Source organism: Calonectris borealis, chromosome Z (assembly GCF_964195595.1).
Source record: "Calonectris borealis chromosome Z, bCalBor7.hap1.2, whole genome shotgun sequence".
NCBI lineage: Eukaryota > Metazoa > Chordata > Aves > Procellariiformes > Procellariidae > Calonectris > Calonectris borealis.
Window position 1 is genome coordinate 23664493 of NC_134352.1, and position 27815 is coordinate 23692307.

Consider the following 27815-nt stretch of genomic DNA (forward strand, 5'->3'; position numbering starts at 1 on the left):
TTTTAGGCCTGGCTAAGTATATATTGGTAAAATAAGACATTTGCCGAGTTCAAAATTTCAGGATTTTGTGACATTTATACCTTGGTTAAGTTCACCTCATAGCTGGTGGCTAAAACTAAAATCCATTAGTCACCTCTACCTCCAGCAAGCACTAACTCAATGATTGTATACAAAAAATGAAACCTTTTCTTAATCTTTATCTAATGTTCACTCTTCTTTCAATGCTAAGACCCCCAAATATTTTAATCAATTCTCTTGGGTCTCAGCCAGTCTTTAAAAGTCTGACTACCTCATTTGGTTTAAGCTTTAATTTTTAGACACAGCAGTGCCTCAGGGTCTGTAAAATATACTTGCAAGCTGCACATTCGCAGTAGGTTCTTACCTACTATCATACAGCTCATTATCGGACAGATCAAAGTTCACTGAAATGAATAGAAACTTTTAATCTAGATTTTCCTTCTCAAACCTGCAAGTGGCTAAGTGTCCTCAGTCTTTGCAATCACAGCTGAGAATTTAGCATGCTCCCTGTGAATTTAAGCTGACAAGGAACTGAATAGAAGTGCAGGCATAGAATCAACCTTGAAGTGGTAGAAAATTGAAATAAAAAATAGAAATGAAAATGGAGGGAGTCCCACATATAGCTTCAGGAAAATGTTCCTATCTAGACAAGATAATGGCCAGTCAAAAGAAAACAACCTATTATAAAATGTGATGGGAAATTCACTTAGAGACTGTTGGATGAGTTCAAAACTACATATAGAAGGTATGCTAGTAACCACCCTAATTACAAAAAGTAAACTGTTAAAAATAATTTCAAATTTAAATATAGTGAAAAGATTAATTTAACCCCTAAGCAGAAACCTATAACTTTGACATTAATGCAGAGTAGGGAAGAAGGAACACGGTTTATTTTTAGTGACAAATATAAGATTTTGAAGGTACACATTTAAAAAAAATCAGTGTCATTTTCTTAAGTTTGGCCAGCTAAAAAGTAGACGTCTCTTACAGAAAAAGTGTGTAAGTGTCTTTTTCTGACCAATATTTCAAGGATGATTTGAATTCCATAGCATCAATAACACATTCTGCAAGTCAGGCAGTGAAGATCTGGCCTCAGGGCACCTGTGTGCAGAAATTCATTAATTATACAAAATAGAAAAATGCTACCAGAATAAGCATGCAAGAAAACTACACTGTATACAACTGATCCTCTGAGAAGGAGAGAAAGGACAATGATGTGCCAAAAGAGACTGTCCTTAAATGCATCTTCTCTCAGGAATGAAATTCACCCTGTTCTGAGACGTTGGGTAGCAACAAAACCTGTTCTGAATAGCGCAGCAAAAGAGCTAAAAGATGAATGCTGGTTTGCCCTAGTTTTGCACAAGCCTTTTATCTTATGAATCAAGCTATCTCCCAGCTTGAAGAACAGCGGAAGAATAATGGAAAAGGCGAAGGTGCAGAAGAGAGAAAAAAAGGTAGTTTGTTCCCACTAAGGGCAAATACAGTCACGGACTGGGAACACTGGATCAGAGGTAAGCAGCAGAGAGAAAAATCATGGAAAAGCGCAAAATGGATGTGATGGTCTTCAAAACTACACTGGTTTTGTTATTTTCTCTGTTCTTGGGAGGACAGATGTTGGATATATTTATGCTGGTTTGTGACCTGGAAGATTAAGATTCATTTTCTGTGTGCTACTCTGACTGCTTGCTTAATTCTTGGTAAGCCAGTTAGAGCTAGGCTTACAGGTACTCAGATATTACCAGAAAGAGATTTACCTAGAAGCTTTATGGGATTCTTTTTTTTTTTTTTAAGAGTATTAGTCCATTTGGTTTAACAATTTCAAAAGGAATTGAACAAAAATACTTAGGTGCTTTTAAAATCCCACCTTATACTTTTGATTAAATCCTTTAGAAGTGTCTCAAAAAAACCTTTGCTGAATGAAGACATAATACCTCCTCATGTCAATGATCCACTGTGACGACAGATTCATTACTACAGTAACAGCCCTTAACAAGGGATTTATAAAACAAGTAGATAGACTAGTTCAAGAGAGTTCAGCAAAGGGAAGGCTAAATGCTTCTCTTGCTAAGAGCAATTTCTAAAAATTGCAGAGGTCAAAATACCTACCTGGTGCCAGGAGGGTATTCGTTGGCACGGTCTATTGAAGGGATTGTACAATTATTTGGTTTTAACAATGGTCTATGGATATATTTCCTCTTTATTCTGGAAAGATTACTCTGCTGCAGCAGTATTTTCCAGTTTCTAACAATAACTCCCGTTCTGCTCACAAATGCCATTCTGTCAAGTTTACAGCCCCAATCTACCACAGTACTTCAGCTGGGCTACAAAGATCCCAAAGTTGGGAACTGCCACTTCCAAAGCTTTCCAGCTTTGGCTTAGATGTGCAATGTCAGCTGTAAGAGCAAAAGTCAATGCAGTCCATCCCAGCTGGGGATCTAGTACAAGGATCTATAAAAATCCAAATTATCGCATGCTCATATAAAGGCCAGTCTTTTAGCTTTCGTACATCACTGTTCCATTGATTTCAACCAAACTATTATATAATTCATAGAAGCTGAAGATCTTCATCTGGTTCCTGGCTTTTAAAATAAAGAGCTGAAACACCTTCTGAAACATCTTTCAGCAAAACTTAATCATCATTTTCGCAAAAAGAATGATAAATAATGTAGAACCATCTTAACTAGGGCACTTCCACTGGAAGAAAAAATTGGTCATAAAATAATAATCTGACCCAATTTTAAGAAGTTTATACAAATGCATTATGCTGTGTGCTAAACTTAAATACATCATTTAGATTATGTTGGATGAGAGTGACTCAGTAAGCATCAGATCGTTCAGAAAGTAGCATGAAGTGAACACGATGGTCTTGCAGTATGTTTGGTTACGCAGTAAACACTAGTTCTCACATCTTAGCTAGTGTTCGTATTTAGACTTACAAATAATACCAAACTATGATTTATAGGAGTTTTTCACAATGGGGTATTTCGTTGGCATCCCAGGTAAACATGCCCAAGTTGGTCTGTTCCTTCTGAATAACTGCATTACTGCTGTTTATTTATTAACTTTTCCTCACCTCTAGGTACCTTCCATAGAGGTCAATCATCACCACCAGTGCTATCCTGAGGGCAGCTCTTCCGACACTACATCTCTGTGGATTATCTGTACAGATCCTGCCTCACCACTACCATCCTTCAAAAGAGCCCTTCAGGCTGACCTCTCTTTTTTCACAACTGTGATCAACAAGTCGTTTTTTGTTTGAAAAGTCTGACGGTCTGGAAATACACCCAAAGTCAGTTGCGTCCCATCTGCACTATTTGCACACCTCTGAGCACTTGTGTCTGCTCAAAGATCTTTGTAATCTTTCTGCTACCTGGCTGCTTCACCCCAAACATCTGCTGCAGACAACCACACAGTGCCACTGGATAAAATCCAAAATATCTCCTGCTGACTCTGAAGTCAGACTACCAGGCACAGCAGAAGGCAAAATCTTTAGCATCTCTCTCTCCTTAGGCCTTGCTAACATCTTAGTTTCACGAAGTAAAATTGCCGCTATATTACTATCCGTCTGAAATGCTCTGAGTGTTCCCAACTGGACCTTTTTTTCTTGTCCAACATGTCCCCTCTCTTCTGCACTGGAAGTGATCAGTGCTAGCGTATAGACTAGATGTTTGACAAATTAATTTCTTAAGCACTTTCCCAGCATCTGGTTGCTGGTTTGGTGAACATCTGGTGTGAAATCAGATGGAAGAGCTGCAAGTGACTAAGAAGTATGGATAATGTACACAAATACTGTATGTACCCACTAGACGCCTTCATCTTCTTGTCTCAAAAATCTTTATACCTTTCTCTAAGCGATAGAATGTGAAATAGTTGTACAAAAATTCAAATGTTTGAAAACTACACAAAATATAGAGGAAGAAGGTATATTAGGAACTGCACAAACTAGTGGCACCAAACTTTATTCTGATCTCTGTCAATATTACTGTCATTCTGTGTATATACGTGCAATTTGAAGAGCAGTGAGAATTGATTTTTGGTTAGATATGTTGTAACCTACACTATCTACTTCCCCAGTAGACACTCCATACTTCCTTGCAATGAGCCTTGTTTGTATAAATGCTGCTGCATAGTGGCAAAAACTGTGATGGGTCACCTTCAGGCAACAACTGCAAATGAAGCGTAACTATTTTCATGGCAATATTCTGCAGGACTATCTGACTCAAATTCTTGTACCTCTTCACATCAGCTAACATGCCCGGCCCATCTACTACCCTTTTAAGTTGAGAGGAAAAGTAACGAATTTTCTTTTGTTTAAGGTTCCAGATGAATTACTGTGACATACTCTGCAAAAAATGAATGAGAGACTACACAAGTGCCAGTGATTTCGAATTACTTTTAGGGCTAAAACAACCACTGCTGAACTCCACAGATTTTTGAGATTGGACAGAGCATACACTTCACTGTAACGGATGACTTAGAGCATTAAATGTATTGCTGTCTGCCATCCAAAGTCACTTCTTGCCCTTTAATATGCCACTACCTTAAAAAAAATCAATACAAAATTAATTATAGGAGGGAACTTGTGTGGACTGTCTCCAGTGAACTCTGCTTCTTTCACATATAAGTATTTATTGAGCCATTATAGGTGAAAGATTAGGTGCTGAGCGTATGATGCTAGGTAATACTCACAGCAACCGCCTCCAGGATTTGTTTAACAGCATCAGCAGCATCTCGTTCACTGTAGTAACCCTTTTCCACAATCCTACAGAAAAAGCAACAAGAGAAATCATGTTCAGGATTATGTATTAAGGTAAAAGCTTCTTTTGAAAAATGAGCTAGAAAACAATCAAACTTAAATATGACCAGGGCTCTGGAATGCCCCCTAAAGAATAGAAAACAACGGTTTTGCAATTTAGGTTACCTTTGATTCCCAGTTAAATGAAAAACTGGAAATAAAATATGAACTAGGTAAGAAGCTCATAATATATACACAATCAGTTGAAAGGTTTTGGAATTTTCTAAAATTTAGGGAGTCTGAATTACTCTCAGATAAAGCTAGGTATCCTTTAGGAACTGCTTTTTCACTTTTATATTTAACTTAAGCTTCCCCCTGCCCCCCTTATTTATTTAGTTAGTTATTAAATAAAAGCTTTCTTCTTTAATAATGTTATCTCCCTGGAACCTTACCATGATAAAAACATTAAGAAAGAAAATACTTTTCTGTGTTAAGGTAATGTTCTGAAGTGTTGTATTTCAATATGTTGTGTGCTATCCTGCACAGAAATGGCAGTAAGGGTTAATGCAGACTTCTGGGTTGGCCTCCCAAAGCCCAGCTGTGCTACTGCAACTCTTTTAGAAGAACACCAGCAGTGGCACAGGGGCCTGACTCAGGATTTGCATCACATGTTCTCCAAGAACTGCCATTACAGAATGAAACATTATATAAATGCATAGTTCAGTTAAACAGAGTCAGCAGAAGATAAAGATTTGCACAATGACATATAAGAAGTTAATAAAAGAGGGATCTATAATTAACACATACTAATGCTCCATTTAAGAAACCTAACAGGCTTTTTATTATTGTATCTAACTACATACAGTATTTGTGAACTACAATAATTTTCCCTCAGAGAGTTACCATAAAGGTCAGATCCTTGACCTGAAGTTTTGATTTTTTACCATATTCATTTTTCAAAGCCCAAGAAAACGTAGACAGATGTTGTCTAGAAACAGAACCTGTGGTGCCCATTATACATTTTATAAAATGATCTCCTGCAAGCACACAAACCCGTTTTACAAAACAATGTCCTAAAATTCCCAGGAAGAAGAAGAGCAAGAAGCCTGTAACGTCTGAAGTCAAAAGTCACTGGAAAGACCTTCTCCCTTTGGGGTCCAGAAACTCTGCTTGTGGCAAGAAGGGTATACTCCTTTCTCCCCACTTCCCCTGTTTTCCAGTATCTTTTTATCTTCTCCAAAATACCACACTCATATTGAGCTACCTTCAATGCAACTCCTTACAGCTTTACAAAAGCTGACAGAAAAGGTGTTGACTAATGTACATACTTATTAGAAGATTAAGTGCAATAAGAAAAAATACAAAAATGATAATCCACCAGAGGGAGATGTAACAAGCATGGCACTGCAGAAAATAGTCTATACAGGGATATTCCTAACCAGCTGCAATTACTTTACCTTAATACTCATTGTGTTCACAGATAACTAAGTCTATTCATGTGGCATCAGTAATAGCAAGCAATGCCTCTCAAGCAGGAGTTCTATTTCACCATGATTTCTTGGCTGCATAATTATTTGGCCTTATTTCTAGAAGGTTTTTTTTTCTGGTAGCCCTTCAGCTACTATCCCATATGCACTGCTTTACCTCCTTTGCATTTTTGTACCTCCAGCCCTTCCCCTGCTTTGGTCATCTGTTTAAACCATCAGGGAGAGCTTTACTTGACCTTACCACCACAAGGGTAAAACAAAGCAAAGTTTACTCAATGGGACATTATATTAGGCTTTTAGCCTCAAGTTTAGGAAAGAGGTTACAAAAAATCATAAATTACACAATAAAATGCTACATTATGCTTGAAAGTAAGAATCTTCCTCTGCTATTTCAGGCTGAATTATCCTCCTCTGGTAGATTACATGGTGAGACCTGAGTCCCAGTGACCCTCTTGCTTGGATCTTTGTTCCCCCAAATATACTGGTTTGGCTTCCTCCTCATTTTTAATTCAAATGAAGTATTTAGTGTCAGCCAGCAAGTTCCTGTCTTTACCATCCTTAAGCATTTCTGAGAATACAGACCTCGCCCCCATCCCATCTTCCCCCTTCCCTGCTGGTATTTTGGGTGCTAACTTGCTCCTCCCCCCATGGCACAAGCACCATGTTAAAACACTGTCCTTGTTTTACAGGATTCCACATATTAAAGGCATTCACATAATCATTCTGTTAAGCTTACAATCTTTAGTAGGGCACGGGAGATCATAACAAAATTTCAAATTTGGTCACAAGGTAGTAAAACCAAGAAGTCTCCTGTGCTAGTTTGATCCTCTGCTTACAAACTGCTGTAGATTTTGGAATACATTCCACAATGCACCACAGGAAAAAGACAGGCATTGCGGGGCTGCTGCTGGGGAAGTGCTTCACACAGGCTGAGCTGCTAGGAGTGCACCAGGTTTAATTCCACCATCGCTCAGGCATATGTCCCCTGTGAACAGGCCACCCTGCCCATGCCTCGTGCCCAACAGCTGCAGAATGACCTTGTGCACCTGACCTCAGAAACGCATAAGGCAGAAGGTTTTAAGGTTTCAACAGGATTTGAAATTGTCTGATTTTCCAACATACGTGACTAAGATCAGAGAAATACGCAGCAACAGTTACAATTCAATATACATTTCTCCCTTCATCCAACAAATGGCTAATTTTACAGTATGGTATCCCAGTATTTGTTGTATCCTTTCTTTTTCAAACAGATAAACATGGGTAAAAAAGCCCAGAAGACATCTCTTAAATGCAGCCAACTTCTTTCTCTTTTCCTCCACTAAAAATCAAAGAAAAGATGAGGTTCTTAGCTTCCTGTCAATGCCCAACCAATGCAGGAAAGAAAACCACCAATTACCTGACCTCTGGAAACAAGAGACATCAAAGAGATGCTCAAGACTGCCCTCCTGATCACAGCATGTAGAAGACCACCCTGACTTTGACAACTATATGTTGGTATGGATAGGATACTGCTCTCATTATTTACATTAAACACATAACAGAAGCAGCACATAGACACTGAAGATGAAGCCATTGTGAATTTACACTTTACAGTAAATAAATGTAACAAAGTGTGGGCCCATATTTCAGGAGAGCAATAATAACCAATTGTAGAATTATTGTGCAATACACATGACTTATCCACTGATGTTACATGTAAATGACATGCACTGGCAAGCCAATTTCAGCTTATGTCAGTGCAGTTAACTTTCTAGTTTTTCAGAAGTTTAGAATCTAGACTTATTGAGAATACAAACCTAATAATTAATAATAATCTAGCAAGTTGAAAACCTAATCTCCTGTAACAGCAATAAATTAAAAAAGACATACTTCTTGCTAAAGATGAAAATTTATTTCTAAGGGCACTCTGCTTTAAAGCTAAAACCTGGCTATTAGGCAGTAAGGAATAATACTGAAAAAAGATTATCCTGTAGTTTAGGTCCTGTAATAATGCTGGGGAATCATTTGCATATCTATTTTTTGCATCCTCCCTGCGATAGTTTACATAAGACAAATGGTAAGTGTGCCAGCTTGCTTTATTATAACAACACTCCTACCTGAGACCAATGAAGCTTCTTTACAAGGATTTTTCAATTTCAGTCTGCAGATTAACAATGACTCATTGCCCTTTTTTCCTTAACGAGAAGGAACTGGCACAAATGTCTTATTTTGTTATTATGGAAGCAAAAAGAATTATTTATACCCAGTTTACAGAATGATCTTTAAGAAAAGCGTGAACGAAGAAAGATTAAATCTTTGTTGAGAGGCAGAAAGACAGGAACAGTAACAATAAGGAACTAATTAAATACTGTCTTTGATATGCAAATGAAAGAGCCAGGTAGGCCAAAAGAGTGCTGGAGAGAAAAACTGGGAGGAAGACAGCAGGGAATCCAGAAGAAGGGATACAGAAATGCTTAAAGTCAAAGAAAAAAAAACCTTGGAAAAACACTGAATTTGGTGTTGCAAACATGCAGGAAATTCAAGACAGCGCTTCAAATTGAAGATGACATTCTAGAACAAGCAAAAATGCAATGCTGATGAAATAAACGATTCATATTCTAATCACATTTGTGTAGAATCACTTTTTCATGCTTGCATGTACAGATTTCTTGAAATATGCTGGCTCAGTTGTTTACACTTGTACACGGCCAGACACACATCCAACAGAGCACGTACGGACAGACACCAAGCTACACGTCTCCTGAAACACCACCTGATTTAATCTTGGCTTTCCAAGCACGTGTGAACATATTTGAGACAAATCCGCCTCCTTCTACAAAGAGGAGCTGGGATGTATTTCCCACAGGCCCTTCCTCGCTCCTCCTTCCCACTACGGCCAGAGATGGAGATGCCCCTTGGGAACAGCCCCGCTCCCCGTGGTGCCGCGGCGCACCCCTGCCTGCCTGCAGGGTCCGCTCACCTGGCAAAGCCCACCCCGCTGCAGCCCCCGACCCAGAGCCCACGGCCGCCCCACCAAAGCAAGGAGAACGCCCTCTCAGCTGCTGATGGAGCTCAGAGGTGGAAAAGCCTTGTGCTGCCAGGTAACGTGAGGAAAACCACCCTTAGCGTCACACCACCCAGCAAGCCTGTGGAAATGGTATAATGTGTTTCTTGTGATCCACGCTCTCTTATACACAGCAGGTAGTTGAAATTGGGCAACTTCCACGTGATCGTCAAGCACACGTAGGCATTCAAGTGTTTAATAATTTGCATAATGCTTGCCAGCTTCCATCCAGCCTTTCTAGCATTTCTGTTCCTTCTGAGTACTGCAAGTTTTATGGCGATATAAATCCTTTAGTTTTGCACTGACGGTTTTCAGTGTAGCCTCCACTGTGCCACTCTACCACAGCAGTGCAACATTCCCTATGCTGCTTATAATGTTTCCATTATGCACATCTTCATCAGAATCTACATCAGCAGAAGCATAAATTCTTACCAGCGTTCACCATAATTCTGCAGCCTGCAGTATAATTTGGGAAAACCATGCACTGGATTTTACTCCTTTTGGGACATTCTTCTTAGGACTTGGTACTATGCTTTAATTCATCACATCTGTATGAAGTCACTGAAAGCAATAGTATATCACAGTGAAGGGAGGTAGGTAGTGGCCACGTTTGCTCTGCAGAAACTTTATTACTGGTAGGAAAAAAATAAAAGGAAGAGCACCGTCCTGCTAAATTAAACACATTTGATCTGAAAATCAATGAGGAAAGAGATGGGGAATCCCGACATGTCATTTTAGAATCAATTTTCAGAGCAGTATTAAAAGTATATCGATACACAATTTTTGTGGTTGACTGGAATAGATGTATCTGCGGATTAATGGCAAGCATGTTAGGCAACAAGTGGAAACAATCAATCAACTCCTACAAAAACAAACAAGTGAACCTTTCACCACAGAAGGAAAGAACTAGGCTTTGGGTTTGATTTTTCAATGAGTAACAAAACAGAGGGACAGATCTTTCCAAATCCAGCAAGAGAAACAGCTGTTTGCACAGCTGCAGTGGTAAAAGAGGAGTCAAAAATACCCAGCAACCTGCTTTGAACAAGCGGAGGACTCATCCAATGTCAGAGGATGGTAGACTGGGATAGTCACCAATGGCACACACCTCTTCATGCAAGACTGCCAATACCTTAAATTCTTGGTCAGCACCGGCTGCTGCCTTGGCAGTGAGACCTCTTGCTAAGAGTGGGGAAGGGCTGCACATCCTTCCCTGGCAGCGCAGCCTGCAGAGCCACTGCAAGCCTTGCACTGTAACAACTCCTGAAACGTGTAATTGAGGACGCCAGGGGGTGCAAGAAGTAACAGAAAAGAGGAACCAAACGGTACAAGAAATGGGTACTTTACCAGCTCCCTGACTCTGACAGCAAAGTCTCTTTCTCTTTTGTTTTTCTTGGGTATGGGAATCCAGTGCAACGACTATTCCTGCAATTTTAAACGCAAGCTGTTCTCATGACTCCTTGTGATCAAGAAAATTTGAAATCTTACCCACTTTAACAAACTTACTTTTTCCTCCCCCACACCCTAAATTGACTAGTTGTCCTATTCTTAGCTTTACTTCCCTGCTTCCCTCCTGCGCAGGCCACCCTACCCATCCTCCAGCCTTGCCTGAAATCTGAGCAGGCAAAGCCTGTTTCTTGCTTCCCTTACCTCAGATTGGTAAGTGCACCTAGTTTTATGCTAATCAACCTAAACAGTTACTCTAAAATTTGCAATATTTAGCCATATTTAATATTGCTACTACAAATACTATTTCTCTCCAGTGTGGAGTTGGTTGCATTTCGGTATTAGGTGAATCTAGAAACACATAATGTAGCTTGCAAAAAGCCTGCTAAATCAATTTAGCCATCCAAAACAGTAAAATGTATTATTACTTTATCAGTTCCCAACATTACTTCTCTTTCTTTCTTCATGCTATGTCTGTATTTGCTTTTTAGATCATTCTTTATAAATATCACAATATTTTTATATATATATATATATAAACCGCATTATAGAAATACATATATCACAGAAAAAGCTGTCACTGTTTTTAGGGTCATTTTCATTCTGCTTCTAGCTGGCTTTTATCCAAAACTCTTGTATCACATCTCACCTGTGGGCCGCATTCTATTACATCATGTACAGCCTCAGGCAAGACATGGGCCTATATAAATACAACATCTGTTCCAATGTCAGTATGTGCTAAGAATTTTTTAAAATATTTGGTTCTATATAATAAATGTTCACTTATCTAAAATTCTTTGGTTGTCATGGAGATTTTTTCTGTACGTATTCACTTAATTCTTATGTAAATTCTTATATTTCATTAAAATGAAATAAAAAAATTTCTACAAGGTGAAGTGAGACTGAAAATTAGTTGAAACAGGAGAAGAAAATGACATCACTCTATTCAACAGCAAAAAGATTTCCACAAGGAACACTTTCTCAATGAGTCATTCACAGATCTATGGGCTCATACCTGTACAGAAGTGATTCCAATTCCTTATTGCTTTGATGCATTTGTTTAGTTAAAAAGAGAGGTTTCTCTCTAAATATTTATGTATTTTCCATACTACAGCATTGAAGAGTAATAAATATAAGAAAAGGAGCTCTGATTCTCCCTTATTTTACAACCATTTTCATAATTCAGTGCAGACTAGCTGTTACTGTTGCTAATGACTCAAACTGTCTGCCCATGATCTGAAGAACGATAATGGGAAATACAGAACTAGGTTTGGATCTGACTCAAAGTCAAACAAGTGAAACATTTTTCTTCATACCTTGTTTAGAAATGAAATGCAGCATTGCAGTCATTCAGGAAAACTATTTTCCCTCCATCGTTATTAGGTAAGAGGCACTTTCTGATAAATGTGGCATGTAGGAGAATTTAGAGAAAGACTGCATATTTCTTATATCTCATACTAGGGTTTGTTTTCCCCTCTTTAACTTTCTTTCTACTTCCTACTCAGTATCTCTATAGCACCCACAGAACTATAAAAATCTTGTAGGAATATCAAGAATTATGCATTAAAAGCCTGGGGAAGACTAAATAAATGGCCACACCTTCAAAAGTAGCAATCACCCCGGTGTCTGCAGTGAAATCAGTAAAAACAGTTCAGTGCCCATCATTTTCAAAAAGACAGGTTCATCTTTCAGAAGCTTAATTTCAGTATACATTTTTAAAAGTAATAATCTTTTATTCTAGAGGTTGTGAAACCACAATGCTCATAAACTAGCAGCTCAAACTTCTCTCTCAAACAAAAGTTTCTGTGTTACTGACTGTGTGAGGCAATGCAACAAACTGAGTTATTTCAGCATTTCACAGCTCCTGTTTGGTGAGCAACAGGGATGGGGCAAAGGGAAGGGTCACTGCCAGCTTTCAAAGGAGGCAATGGCCTGGCGGGGCGGGGAAAGAGCAGCACTGAAGGCACTGATGAAGCCGACCTGCCAAGAACCTCTGAGGCTTCCATTGGATTTCTTGTCTAGCTAAGTCACCACACTATAAGAAAGACGTGGAAATGTGAGAAGGTTCAACGGACAGTAATTGAGACATAGAAAACATGACCAGGGTTGAAAGATTGCAGGGACTGCAAATATATAGTCTTCCACAGTCCTCCACTGCGTGAGAGTTTGCTATAAAGAAGGAGGTAATCGCCTTCTCTCTACTACTGGGGACAAGGCAAACAGATTTTGGCCAAATTTGCAGAAAGAAAGTTTTTCCTAATATTGAGGCAGAATCTAATTACCAGGCTGGAGAGCCACTAGAATAGCCTACATAAGAAGATTACAGAAGTGTTTAAGAAACAAAACCCAAAACCCTGGACCCCGAAGGATGGTTGAAGTATACTGCCTGAGCTCAGGTGAACAACCTGCCCACTCCAGCCCTCCATGCCAAACCAGCACAGCTGTAGCTGCCATGACGTTTTAAACACATTGCCCCAGAGCTCACTCTGGCACATGGCTTACTTCCCAGTAAGAGAGAAACAAATGGCCATCAAATTCTGAAACTGGGCACTGCTTGCATAACATACATTGTGCCTATATCCCTCCATGTCACAATTCGCAGGAGTATTCACATTATCATTATTCAGTTCAGGATTATTTCAGGTTCACCTGTTCCAGTCCTCCTTTGGTGGCCTTGGCACCTCTTGCAGTGCATGGATGTGTGATACATTCCTTACTCCAGCGACTGAAGTTCAACGTTGAACTCAGAAGTACACTAACTGAAAAGGATTTGCTTTTCAGGCTTTCATAAAAAAATCAACTTAATTATCATTTAGGACAAGCATTTTGGTGGTCTGAATATTTAGGATAACTGTACTTCTTCCTAAAATATTTTGGTTTCCGTTTATACTCTTGTCATAATGTACATAGAAAAAGCAACGAGAAACAAAATGTACAAAGCACTCACATCCTAAGCGATTTCATAATTTCAGGAAAGATGTTGAGTCAAGGCATAGAAGACACATCATTAGCTCTTGGATCAGTAAGAGACTTCCCGTATACATATATGTAGGTATATATACCTCAACTTGTCACCTGCACAGAGCTGTTAAAACCTCTCTGCATTTCAAACAAATATGAAAGCTAAATTTGTTAATAATTGAGCAAATCGGCTAAGGCTCAATCAGCTTCCTGTTTAATTTAACAGGTGTATCTCTCCTCGTTTGTCTGGCATCCAGACCATGTATGTCTACACAGCAGTGAGGCTGTGGCAGAAAACCAAGAATACATATGTCAGAGATGCTCTAATCACAAGAAGTATCGGTATTAAAAATACCTAACAAACTGAAGAGCTTCACCGGCACTAATGTGTCCTACCTCCAAAAGGTGTGCCCAGTTCCAAGAGCAGGCTAGCAACATACAGACTGGTCCCAACTAGGACATACTCATGCTAACAATTCCTGCAAAGTTATCTTGAGCAATAACAACAAAAGGCAAGAGGACATTTTAAATGAAGGTGTTTTAAGTGAAAAGCATTCCACAGTGAAGTTAAGAACCAGGCAATTTAATGTCACATCAGTTCACATTTACAGAGTGGCAGGAAGCCAGCCAGTATTATAATTGCACCATCATCATTGCTTGAGTCATTTAGTCATTTATAAAGCTGCAAGTGTGTTTCCTCTGGCATCTGGTGTTTCACCTAATTGTAAGTGCATACCTTGACCACACCATAAGTAGTATCCTATGCACAAACATTTACAAAAAATCATTTATATCTCTCATCTTGAAGAGAATATTGTAGTCAGTAGATACTGACTGACTTAGCGTAATTCTGTCCAGTGACAGAAAACGAGATGCTGACCACAAAAAAGTGTAAAGGCATTATTACAATTCTCTACAGGAAGGAAATATCAAATTACATTGGAATGGCTACAAATGAGCATTAACGCACGCTTCTTTATTCTTAAATTACTGGGCTTTATCATTACTGCAGCTGAAATCAAGAGACACTAAATGAGCTATTATGACATCAAGGAGCACTCTTACCAGAGCTAATTTGTGTGTTGTCTTCTGATTTCAGAGAATAGGGCATAGTTGGTAGTCAAGCCAGACCTCTTTTTTTTTGGCCAGTCCTGAGTGAGGGGTCTGTAACTTGCTCATGTGAAATAGAGAGTCCAGAGGACTGCTCTGACCCCTGTTCAGAAGACAGACTGCCACCACATAATGAGACAGAGCTCAGAAACAAATAAAAGATGCTACTTTGCCACTAGATTATAAGAGACCCCCACTTTAGTGACTGATTAATTCCTTGACTCTTTTTGATGTCCCTTAGCAATTCCAATTTCCATAGGCAGAAACATGAAGGTGTGTGCCTGAAGCCTGGGAAGGCTTCAGGAAATTTTGTCCATAAGAGGTAATCATTCCCACATCTCTTAAAAAGGCAAGTTCTTTAGAACAAGTAATTAATATTTTTGTTAATGTACACTCCATAAAAGAAGATAGTATCAGCTTGAATCTGTATTTCAGCGGAAATTATATGAAATCTGAAATGGAAGCAAGTCGAGAGACTGCCAGCCATAAGCAGTATTTTTAGACAATGTTTAGTGCACTTAATAAGATGAAGGAAGAAACAGAAGAGTTTGTGGTCCAGATGCCAAAGTACAGACAAGGAGAATGTACGGATTGACATTATCATTTGAAGTTGAAAAAAGAAAGACTCTAACAAAAACTACTCTTATCAAACTGCAGGTATTCTGATTAAAATGAGATCAAAGTAGAGTTGGTGTTTTTTGCTGAAATTTATATTTGGAAAAGTGATACATTGGTGATTCAGCCTAAAGGCAACAGATATGAATAAAATCTGAATGTAAAAGACCAACTTCAAAAAAAGTTAGCCCATAAAAGACAGATACCAGACTTACTGTGCTGCAAGATCTATTACTGCCTGTAAAAATAAAGAGGTTAATTGTCAAAGCAAAGCCAGATCAACAAAGTGACCAAGAATCTGATGAAATATACCGTGCGATAGAAAAGAAAGTCAAAGTTAACAGTACCAAGAAATTACATTTAAGTAAAGAACAGTGAAGGGACAGAGGGCAAAAGGAAGAGGCAAGAGAAAAATATAACTGAACCAAGCTTAAGAAGAATCATCATTATTCTAAAAGGGAAGAACTATGAAGAAAATGGAAGAGGCAATAATCAAAGGGTTTAACACAATAAAATGAGGCCACTGGCTACTTATCTAACCAAATCTTTGAACAGTCTAAGGTTTACTGTTTATTAATAAAAATGTGTTAAAAAAGCAATTAGTTTGACAAACAATTTGCCTATATAAATGAAATGAGTCTATTTTTTTTCCAGGAAAACTACATCTATTTTTGCAGTGTCAATTCATTCTACATTCCCTTACGGTTCACTGCATTTAAACTCTTTTTTCCACTGTGATCTTCAATTTATATTAAAATGTTTGGTTCCATTTATTTGAGCTCAAATTTAGTCCCATCTATCTGAGAGCACCTAGAGGGTTAATTCCATCAACTCTGCCTCTCGCTTTCTCCTGTTAAATGGAGAAGAGCTGAAATGGAGAGAAGCTTTCTGATTATAAATCTGCCTTTTAAAAGTACCCATATAAGGTTTATAACTTTATTTTGTCTGCGCAATATGATGTCATCCTAAAACCTAATAAAAACAAATTTCGTCATGTCTTTCCATCACTCAAACTTCTCACGTAAAAGATATGTCTATGGTCTGAACTATGACTCTGCAACACTCTTCATAAGAAGACGAGGTGAGAAGGAAGATGCGAGAGAGGCATGAAAATTGACCTTTGCCTGCCACTTTGCTCCCTGTCCTGAAATTTCCTATCCACAAGTGTCGTGGAAACAGGGTCCTTTAAAGACTGTTCAAATGTTAGAGCGATCACTCTGCCATGCATTTGAACAGCTGTGCTGATTTGGGGTTTTTGTTTGTCAGCTAGCTCCTGCCCTGGTGAGGACCACTGTGATGGCAGCCTGCCCTCGGTATCGTGGCAGCGTGAGAAACACGGCTGCCTGCTGTTGGGCACGCCGCTGCTGGGACACGCACAGCCACACCGGAGGGTCGTCCCTCGGGACTCTGTCAAAACACTGCTGGTTTAAATGCACTTCAACCATGCATGTCTGTTTTAAACATGCAGGAATGAAAGGGGACGGCCAAGCAAATGTCAAAGTCGTATGTGCCAGTACTGGGCTGGAGACGCGGCAACCGGAAAGAATTAGAATAACAGTTAATGTAGACCTACTGCAGTTTTCTCTTTGTCTTGGTCAGTGCGTTCATTGGTTTGTCTTACTTCAAAAGCTCTTTGTCACCGCTCACTTACTGGGTTGGCAAAAACCATCATGCAAGTTGGCAATAAATATTCTAATTTACACAAACCTCTCCAAGTTTGTGCAGAGTTATATTTCTTGTGTTTGGGATGGTGGAATATTATATGTCAGGATATGACCTACTACATGATTTATGAAGTATGGGAAGCAGATTTCGTTTTAAAAATACAACCAAAACCAACCCGATTTCCGCTGTATTAACCCAGATGTGTAACTGATACTTTTGTTTGAATTTATCTCCTTTTGGGTAACACAACTGAAAAATTGTCAAAGCTCATTTTAGCAACAACGTGGATGATTTGACAGAAATATTAAGTATGGTTAAGGAAGTGAATAATTGTATTACCCAGAACTTTTATGTTAGAGTGGCACGAAACCAGCAGCACATCAACAATGCTAACAGGATTCTAGAAAACTAATCGGATCTTGGGTATTTATAAAATCATCTTCATCCTGACAAGGGGAATGTGTACGTGAAAGAACTTACTCATCTGCAGCTCAAATACTATTCAAAAGAAGAATGGACATCTGGGATGGCAGAAAACTAGAGCAATGAAACCGTTGATATAAAAAGTACCAGCATATTACCAGAATTAGCAGTAACAGTAACAGCAATGAAGATGTTTACAGTAAGGAGAGCAGATGCGTTTGTGTAATAGATCTATTTGTATCATTTGCTGACAGCTAATTTGAAAGAGGCATAAGAGTAACTCCTCCAGAGTACAGAAGTTGCTTTGCTGCCAGTGTATGGACAGTGGTTTACAAAGTCACGTAGCTGTGCACCAAGCACATAAGGTCCTCCAAACCCTTGGGGTGGTCCCTGGCCACGTCAGGGTCCTGCTTGCCCACATGCTCTCTGCACAGAGTCTTGCCTTGAGGACAACCATAGGGTGGATTTCAAGACAGGGTCACAGCTCTCCCTCCACATCTGACACAACCCCGCTGCCCTGCAGGAGATTTTCCAGGGTCGTTTTGCTTTCTCCCGGGACAGGAGTCATGCAAGCACAGGGGAAAGAGTGCACAAGGCCTCTCTGTGAGTCAGGACATTTCCTTCATGCGTGGTAAAAAGATGTATGGATTGAAAAGATTAAGCATGAGAGGGGAAGCCTGCGCTAAGGCAGAAAGTGAAGTTTACCCTCACTAAAACTCAGAGGGCAGCCATTGTATAGCACAATGCAAGTGTTAATCCTTCAGCCCAGCCAAAAGAGAGGACAGGGACAGCTAATACTTAACTGATGTGACTAGTGCAAAACATCTTGGCTGCATATTTCTATTAAATTATTTTTGCTTTAAGGTTGAAGAGTGAAGTAATACTCCTATTGCTAGGCTAACAGCTGAAAATAGCTTTTTATGTTTTTTGTTTTACTGGTTGTTTTTTTCCCAAATCACACATCAGAGAGGACTGTATTGCCAAAGTTTCCAGTTCTGTTGTATACGGAGAAAAGGAGGACGCTGAATTCAGAAGACCTCCATATTATTAGTGCTCATTCGTAGCATCACAAGGGGGCATCGCAATTCTAGTAAGTGACTAAATGGCTTTGCTTCTCATCAGGCAATGCCAGACAGCTCGTCCTAGCCAAACTACTGGATTAAGCGTATAATTTGGGGAAAGATCAATCTGAGAGCTCAAATCCCATAATCACTGCTGACTACAGATTCTGACAACAGATTACAGAATGTTGAAAATATTGTAATATTAAATCCTAGTTCCATCAAATAATGCAGTTCCCCATCCTGGATCCCATGGAGTCTTTTGTCTTCAGTTCTTCTACCACACAGATGGCTGCTTCTCAGGAACCATCCATCTCACTGGCATATATGTTTTTTCCCTTTGCAAACTCTTCTCATCAAGGACATCTGCAGAGTATTCACCCTTCCTGAAAACCACCCAATCTGAAACCACGTGGATATATAAAGGGCTATGTGAAAGGTAAGGCATCTTGCACAGGGTCCTCTCCAGCTCAGGACTGGGTGCTTGCTGGAGGTTTAATTTGCAGCACATTTCTCCTGATTGCTTTGGCTGAGTATTGAGACAGTATGCACCTTCCTTCTATAGAACTAAAGATGTTACAGGAGGAGTTGCTTTTGTTGTTATTCAGAAATAGTTCATCTCAAGGTTGTAGCTATGACCATTGTACAAAAAAAAAGTATGCTTTTGTTTTCTCAAGTCAAAGATACTTCAGATTGAGTCTTTGATGCGTATTTGTGTAACAGTCCTCTAAAATACTAAACTTTAATTACAGAAGAAGGAAGATCAAATAACCTGTCCTTACATGAGTTGGAAATCACCAATGCCAGTGAATTAATTGATTTACTCAAGCCAGTATCAAATGTTTTTCATATCTTCTCTTGCTCTAAAAAACCAAATCCCTACCAGTAAAATATCATCCCAACACTATTACAGAATTATTTCGCCTTATGCATATGCACCTACACCACAGGCATGTGCAGCCTTATGAGCAATACCTTCAGAACTTAACAGCTGTCTTGCAGAACCTTCATAACAAAAACAGAGGTTTTATAAATACAAAGAATACCAAAGAGAATTTCTTTCTTGTTACTCTGCTTACCAAATTTTTATCTGACATAACACTATCCTCCCGGCAGGCTGATTGCCATCTACCGTATTTTATGATGACCTCTCAAGGGGATTTTGCTAGTTTTTCCTGCCTTTTGTCTGCTCTAGCACACTCTGATGCTCTGTACCTGCTGAGCACCTTCCTTCAATAGTGTGCACTCTTCAGAATTTACTGACAATTTCCTCCATTTTCAACTCACATATCCTTTCCAAAAAAATCTCCTGATAATCCCATTTCCAAACACATTTTTAAGCCAATTCCTGCAGATATTTATTCATGTGAATAAACTATATGCTGATGAAATAATTCCAGTAATCACTTACACAGGGATTATGTGCAGAGAAGAAATCTGGACTGTAACATCCTTGGGGAAGGTACTGAGTGAGGTGTGTACAGTTAACTTACCTGTCAAATAGTTCTCCACCTGTGACCAATTCCAGAACAAGACTGATTTCTGTAGGGGTCTCAAATATCTCCTTCAGTTTTATCTGGTAAAAGATTACAAAAAGGATTCATTTTGCTTATTTGTCTTCTTGCTGAGCATATCACAGGGCCAACAGCAGGTAACAGACCACAGTCAATAAAGCAGAGGATGGTACCAACTGAAGTTGGTGCATCATTTACCTTGCAGGTGAGCAGGTTATTGTGCGTGTTCTCTCCCACCTCCCTTCTTTTTTGCTAGCTTTATCTCCTTTGCATTCACTTCTTTTTTGTTATTTTCATACTCCTCATACCTCAGCAACCTCTATGTAACACAGGAGTTTAGGAAGCTGCTTTCAATACCTGTCTGCCAATCTTTCAGAGTAAGTGAATGTAAGACCTTCCCCACCCTCCAAGGACTGACAACACCAACTTCCCCTTTCATTTACAGAACTTCTTTCTCACTCAACTTTGTCAGAGCATCAATTATTTATTTTAAATTGCAAGTATAATTCAACAGTCTTCCATAACGAGCTGCTAACGTGCTTATGAGGAGAACCCAAAGCTTTAATCCAGGACTCTCCCAAGTCTGTATAGGTAAACCACAACAGTAATCTGTCAGGAATAGAAAGAATTTAAAAAAAACAAAGAAACAAACCTGGAGTGAAAGAACAAGGCTAAACTTACAATGTTTGGATGTGAAAGGCGAAGAAGAACTCCAATTTCTGTGCGGACAATTTTCTTGTCTACCTGGATAAAAGCGGAGAGGGAAAAAATGAAAAAATTATTTCTATGTCCACCATAGAAACTTCTAGAGGCATCACAAGAAAGTATGTATGAACAGCATTTCTAGATCTCCTAGGAGAATAAGTTGATGTGAGACCCACAAGTCAAATATACTGTAAGGAGTAATTTTCCTTTAACACGAGACAGATACTACAAGAGAAAAACATCTGCATCTAGCAAAATGATTACAAATGTACATGTAAGTCACACAAGAAGTAGAATATAGGAAAGACATCTGAAAAAGGTGCTAAAATTCCTATTTTTATTCAAGTCCTGCCCTCATCTATTGCTACTTCTGTTGGTTCAGTTCATGCCAGAATAGCTTCCTTTTGACACACTGTTCAACAGCTGTACTGGAAAAAGGTTTCTGCACACAGACTTAGAACAAAAAAGTGATGCAAAGGTCAAACACCCCCACCCACAGACAAGGTATAAGGTTTAACTTCAACTTGCTTCAGATATATCTAACAGAATGGTCTATTTATGCAAAAGACTATCTGTTCATTAAACCTCTGGGAAGATTAGCCCTTCCCTTCTCAAATTGCAGTCTTTAACAATCCAGGCATAAACCATGTCCTGTTGGGGGACATCAGTCATTTCTCACAAGAAATGCAGACCTAGGGAGTATTTCACTCAGCAAAGACAACTGCAGCTCTCCTGGAACTTGAATGCTTAAGCAAGCAAGAAAGGAAAATGCTCGTAAGCAAATTATGCATGCTTTTATGTGGGTAAGGTAATTAATACATTTATGAAGAAACTATCTGGTTTGCAAATATTCTCACAAACCCTAGAGAAATCCTACACTGATGACAATTATAAACATATTTCTTCTACAGCACTTTTCATCTCAGGGGTTACGAAATGAATGAGAGTCAGCAAGTTCAGTCACTACCTGTTTCCAAACAGATGACACAGATCATGTCAAGCAGAACATTTTGAGGGGGGGTATGTGGGTTTTTTAGTGGAGGCTTTTCATCAAACATGTTTTGGTTTTGTTTTTTCACATCATATGGGAAATGAACAGTCATAATACAGAAACCTTTAAAAGGAACATAAAACTACCTTCAAATTCTTAGTGAGAAAGAGACATGCTTAAAAATGATCCCCTTTTTTTATCACCCGAAAGAAGAGATGAACTTCTCAGTATTTTATTTTTTCCAGCAACAACAAAACCAAGTATCAGTCACATTCAGAACTACACGATAAGCAGAATTTGATTATCCTCTTGTGTCAATCAGGAATGATTCCAGGTTAGTAATACCACAGTACTCTGACAGTGGTATAAATGAGCAGAGAATAGAGCCCTTAGGGATGTCTTGAAATTCATTGACATTTAACCTCTTCTAGTGGCTCTGCCAGAAAGCAAAATGAAAGAAAGAAAAAACAACTTTGGACACATTCAGTGCATGTGAGAAGCAGCAGAAAGCAAAAATCAAAGAGGAATGAAATATTCCATTAGCTGAACACCTAATTGGAGGTAAAGAACATGGTCAATAACTAAATCTTCACAGGTAAACACCTGCTCTGGGATCAAACACAGGATCCTTTAAGCTCTGTAACCGTCACAGGCTTTATAAACTTTATTGCCTTCTACTCCGAATGCAAGTGTTTCCTTGCTCTTGCCTGCTACATAAATACTGATCAGCAGGTTTGAAGAATGGTCTCCTGTGCAGTTTTCCTAAAATGCTATGAGCACTAGCCTGTGGTCTTACTCAATTTCAACATCTCCTTGGCATCACTGCTGTTACTCAACTCTGGGTTACTTTTGTGAGTGCAAATGCACAGCCAGGGGCTCCAAAGCTCACTGCTGGGTAGCAAGGGGCTCTTGATCAGAAAGCAATACACGCCTGGACTGTTTTCATATGCTTTGTACCTCAGACAGGATTAGAAAAGTTAATGTACAATATCGCATGGATGGTCATTTCCCCAGGAGAGCTGTTTAGACTGAGCAATTTACCTTATCCAAAAGCACCACTACAAACTGAACAACCTACAGTTTGTTTTCTGCAGTTTTGAAAATGTTTGCGCATCATGCATGCCTGGCTACAAGCACGGAAGGGGCTGTCCAAACTCTAAAGATGCTTCCTTGTGGCACTGAGTAGTTACAACTGAGAAACTATACAGGCCTCCTCTCATCTTGCAGGTGGCAACAAGTTAAGTGAAAAAATGAATTGAGATCCAGTTTCGGGTCTTTTCTTAGACATTTACTCTGCAACCATAGGCGAGCCCCTCTGTGATCCGGTTCCTGACCTGACAGAAAACAGTAGACTTTCATAATACTTCTTCAGGTGGTGGTATGAGGAAAAGGTACCTAAAAATTGAAGATGCTAAGAGGTAATGGCAAATATGCCACAGAGAAACACTTAGGGGTGTTACATATTTATAAGCATCCTGGAAAATGGCTATTGGGATAGATCTTACAACAGAAGCGTGCATGTATAAGTGATATGAATCGTTCCAGAGTAAAAGCAGCAGCATATGTAGTCATGGCATTTTATTACAGACAGCCTGTTTTATCACTTTTATTTTCTTACCTTCTCCTACACTAAGTATAGAGCTATATCAACACTTACCTTGTTTCAGCTCCTTCCAACAAAATGTACCTATGTATATCAGGGCCAAACTTGGCCTATTTTTAGTTTGGGCAGGAGTACCAGCAATTCAACTACTTATATTCCTGACAGAAATTATTTGATAGGATGACAGTCAAGCATTTCACTTTGTAGTGTATGTTGCTAGAGTAACAAATTTTAAAACTCAGATATTTTACCAAAATATCCTATTACCACCAATATTTGGGCAAATTAAGTATGTTTGACTAGATCAAATACAGTGGTCTGATTTGTGTAGATATAATAACAGACCAAAATGAGGCTGCAAGACTCTTTATTTTTGTCTCGTCCTCTTTGGGTGCAATTTAAATATGCAGTACAATATGTAACAATTTATCTGAGCTTTCCTTAAATTAACATTTCTCACAGAGGCATCAGTGAGACCTTTGTGAGTATATCTACAGTCAAGAATAATAAGGTCAGCAGAACCGGTCTGCTTGTGAAGAGAGAAAACAATCAAATGTTAACTTTCAGATGTTTCCCGGTTCCACTAGTTCAGTGATTATCCTTGTGCAAGTTTCCTTTATTCTTTGCTTTTAATCTAATCCATGACTAGAGTATGCTTTTGGTCAAACATTTCATTAGTAAAATTTGATTTCTTCTTAAAAGATTACTCTTCTCTGTGTGAAAACTTACACTAATTCCGTACCAGGTCATGTGAATGGCTGGTTGGGTGATTTTAACACTGGTGCGATTTTACTGAGATGTATTTTCTGTTTGCAAACTTTAAATTGCAAGCAATCAAGAGGCATTTGCAGTGATAGGTCTATGAAGCAGCATTCTGCTGCGGTACATTGGCGTCAATTTGAGAAGTCATTTGCCAGGTAATCCTGAAATGGTTATTTATCAGTTCTTCACCACTGACCCTAGGCATGAAGGTTTCACTGCCCATAGACCAAAAAAATAAAAAAAACGTTGCTAGATGGCCTGTAATTATTAAAAACCACATCTATATGCTTCCACAGCTTACCTGTGGAGACATCCACAAGAAGCGCTAAAATGCAGCAAATCTGCAAGAACTGCTTGTAGGTGTGATATAGTCCTGCCTTGTGCTGTGGCTTGCAGTGGTCCACAGTACGCTTTAGTAAGCAAACCAGAAGCTGCGACTGTAGCACAGGTAAGCATCTGCATGCTGGCTTTAATCTAACTGGAAAAAGTACCTGTACCAGCAACCTGAACTTGGGAGCAAGAGGCAGTCCAAGAACCCAGTGCACTGAAACTGAAACGTCTATCTGTACTGCAGCTGGACACACGGCTTTGCAGTGTTATCTAAGATCACTAGATAAATGGTAGCATGCTGCATGCACTCAAAACTGCAACCATATGTCCTGTTTACAGACAGACAGACATAGGAATAACAGCATTAACAGAGTATTTCACACAACCAAGGCCCAGGAAGTTAGGACAGCATTTGCAAGCGTGGGTGAATGAAATTATCCACCCCCTTAATTTATATTAAAGCATTTACATTAAAAAGGTAATTATTCCCGGATCATTCCTAGTATTTTGTCTCCTCAGTTACTTCACTTCTCTAGAATTAGGCATTTATCTATTTTATAGATATGTGTCTACAAACACTGTGTCTTTGAAATTTGATACTGGTCATGCAGTGAAGTAGTGCTAGGTCTATACTCAGTCTATTTCTGATTTATAAATTTCAGACTATTTTGACAAGGGAAAGGGCTGGAAAAATCTTTAATGAAAGCTGAGATTCTTCCATGTTTCCATGCCCTGAGATGGTGAGGTGGAGTGATGCTACAAACTTCTGAGAGGTAAAAGTGTTACTTCTATCTGAATTAAATGAAACAAGATAAAATGAACTGTCACTGTAAACAGATTAATCCAGCTGCTGCCTTGCAATATGGTACGCCATCCTGAAAACAGGTGGCCAACAGGTGTACAGACCCCTCAAACTTAGTAAACAGCAAGAAGCAGAGCACATTCCTCATCGTGCAAGACCAGTCTCTGCTGCTCTCCTTCCCCAGGGCGCTGTGGACGTGGAGGGGCATATCTGGCCAGGTGTGACCACCATGCAGGTTGGGTGACAATGCTGTGCCCAGGCAAGTGGTGTGAAGCAGCCAATGCAAACGTCTCTCAAGAAGTTTCATAGCACTGCCCACCTTAGGGAGGCTGTTCACCCCAGCTCTGCACAGATCTTTATTTAATATCCCACTTATTGACTAACATGAACACCTCTAATTTGAGCAATGACTGCTTTATCGAACCAGCAGGTCAGGCTCTGAGCATGTATTTCTTTGCACGTACAGGGAGCATGCTGCAAATCATTATTGGCTTGCCACCACACTCTATTAAAAGTGCTTCCAAGAAACAATTTTTATGTTCATCTCAGCTAAAGTAACTGCTGTGCAGTCTAACCCCTTCTGTATTCTGTGGAGTCAATTGCTAATTACTGTTTATAACTTTGCCATGATTTTGTTTTCTCACAGTTAAGCTGAAATATTAAAACCTATACAGACATAGACTACCCACAAGCAGAGCTGTCAATTCCCTGGTAGTCTAAAAGGTCTGTTCCCAATTGTCACAATTACACACAGGGCTGCTGGGTTACCCAGGTTCTCTTGAAAGGTTTCAAGAAAAAAAGAAACAAGCTTGGATTTAAAGCTTGAATTTAAATAAATCTTCACATGAAGAAGATTCAAAGTACATATTTTCTATACAGTTTTAGGTTTTGCTTTTTAATTTCATAATGTCCTGGGTAACAGAAATTCCAGTTTCTGCTCAGCTTATATATAGAATATCTTCTCAGAAAGTCTTTCAGTCAAGACTTCAAGATTAAAACACTCTAAAGAAGACTTCTGAATGTGCTTTTTCATCTGTATAAGCTGGGTAGTACCGCTGCAGTCATGCATCTGAGCTGGTCTATGTATCAATGCAAGATACAGATGTCAGTCTTCACTATAACTGGTAAAGAATCTTGGAGGATACAAAAAGTGGTATGACAGAAAAATCCCAGAACAAATGAAAATAAATGCTTTATATGTGACCCGGTCTATCTCTCTGAGTTACTCTGGTGTAATTCAGTAACCAGCATGGCAGTGAACAGTGGGTAAAAGCAGAATCAAAAAAAGTTCACCCTTCTGAATGAAAGGATACTTCCATCTTCCAACTAGGGCATTTATTTAACACCTGCTTCAGGTGATTTGATTCTTTGCATGACCTTTTTTTTTTTAATGAAAATAAGCGTTTCTCAAGTAAAGAATTCCTCCTATGTTTTAGGGGCTGTTCTTGCTGGGCCATTTCTTGACCTTCTCAGCAAGGTCAGCTGCTCTCTCTTTATATGGGAGCAACCTTTGTACTCCTAATGGACTAATATTATCTTTTTTATATTAAAAAAAATGGTTTAAAATAATCTTTTTTGTATTTTAAGCTTGACAGACTATTCCGGCTCTATCTCCATTCAAGCTGAACATGAGGTCTCTGAAGAACTCATCAAACATTACAATCAAGCACAGCAGTAATTGCACAGCCCTGCAGTAACTTCCATAAACTCAGCAGGGAGTTTTCACTCTGTAGGTTACTGAGAATTTTTATTTTGAGCCTCCATAAGTAAACTTGTATTATTCATGCAAAAAAAAATAGACTATTCATTATTAAAGCAACTATTTTCTATGCACATGTCCACAATTCCAATTTGTGACTATAATCCTTCAATCGATGCATATTCTTCAGACTGAACACACTAGCATGGAACTACTGCAAGTTACATCAATGTGCTCGCATTTGTCCTGTTAGGTGCCTAAAAGTCCTCTTGTACATGCAAACCTGCTGGCTGCAAATACAGATTAGCTGGGCTTGAACAAGCACATGCTTTTAAAAAATGAAAGAGAAATGCACTATCTGCATATGATAGTACTGTTAATCTGTTAAATATAAACCATTTCATCAAAGAAGCAACACTTCCGTTTCTCAAAAAGCACAGTACATTTGCAGGCAAACTATCAGGTAAATGAGATGATTTGTGGGATTGTATAAACATCAGCATAGTAAATCACATGCTGGCATGCCTGATTAACAGGCCCTGCGTCTTGTAATACACGATTTCAATGGTAAAGCTTACTAGGTGCAGGTAATAACCCTCAAAGACACACAAGCCTCTGTGAATGGGTTCTACCACTTACCCGCGCTAACTTGATAGCATCACCGAAGGGTGAAAGATGGGTCCAGAGGCCCTTATTGCTTGCACAACACTGGTCATTTGCAATAATACATTTTATGTCTGAGTTCAAAACAAGTTATATGTTCATTAGAACAGGCCTTATTATATGCTGTGGTCTAACTATCTGACTAATTTGGGTGTTATTTCTGTTCCTGACTCATTTATACACAG

General features: G+C 39.1%; 1 protein-coding gene across 1 annotated transcript in view; it reads right to left on the bottom strand.

Annotated features, from left to right (window-relative positions):
- CAMK4 (calcium/calmodulin dependent protein kinase IV) overlaps window positions 1–27815 on the bottom strand; it is a 169699-nt gene that overhangs the window by 56181 nt on the left and 85703 nt on the right. The window contains exons 3-5 of the mRNA XM_075137891.1: window positions 20757–20819; window positions 20055–20137; window positions 4708–4780 (exon numbers count right to left, since the gene is read on the bottom strand). Coding sequence (XP_074993992.1) covers window positions 4708–4780; window positions 20055–20137; window positions 20757–20819 — 219 coding nt within the window. The remainder of the gene's footprint in view (window positions 1–4707; window positions 4781–20054; window positions 20138–20756; window positions 20820–27815) is intronic.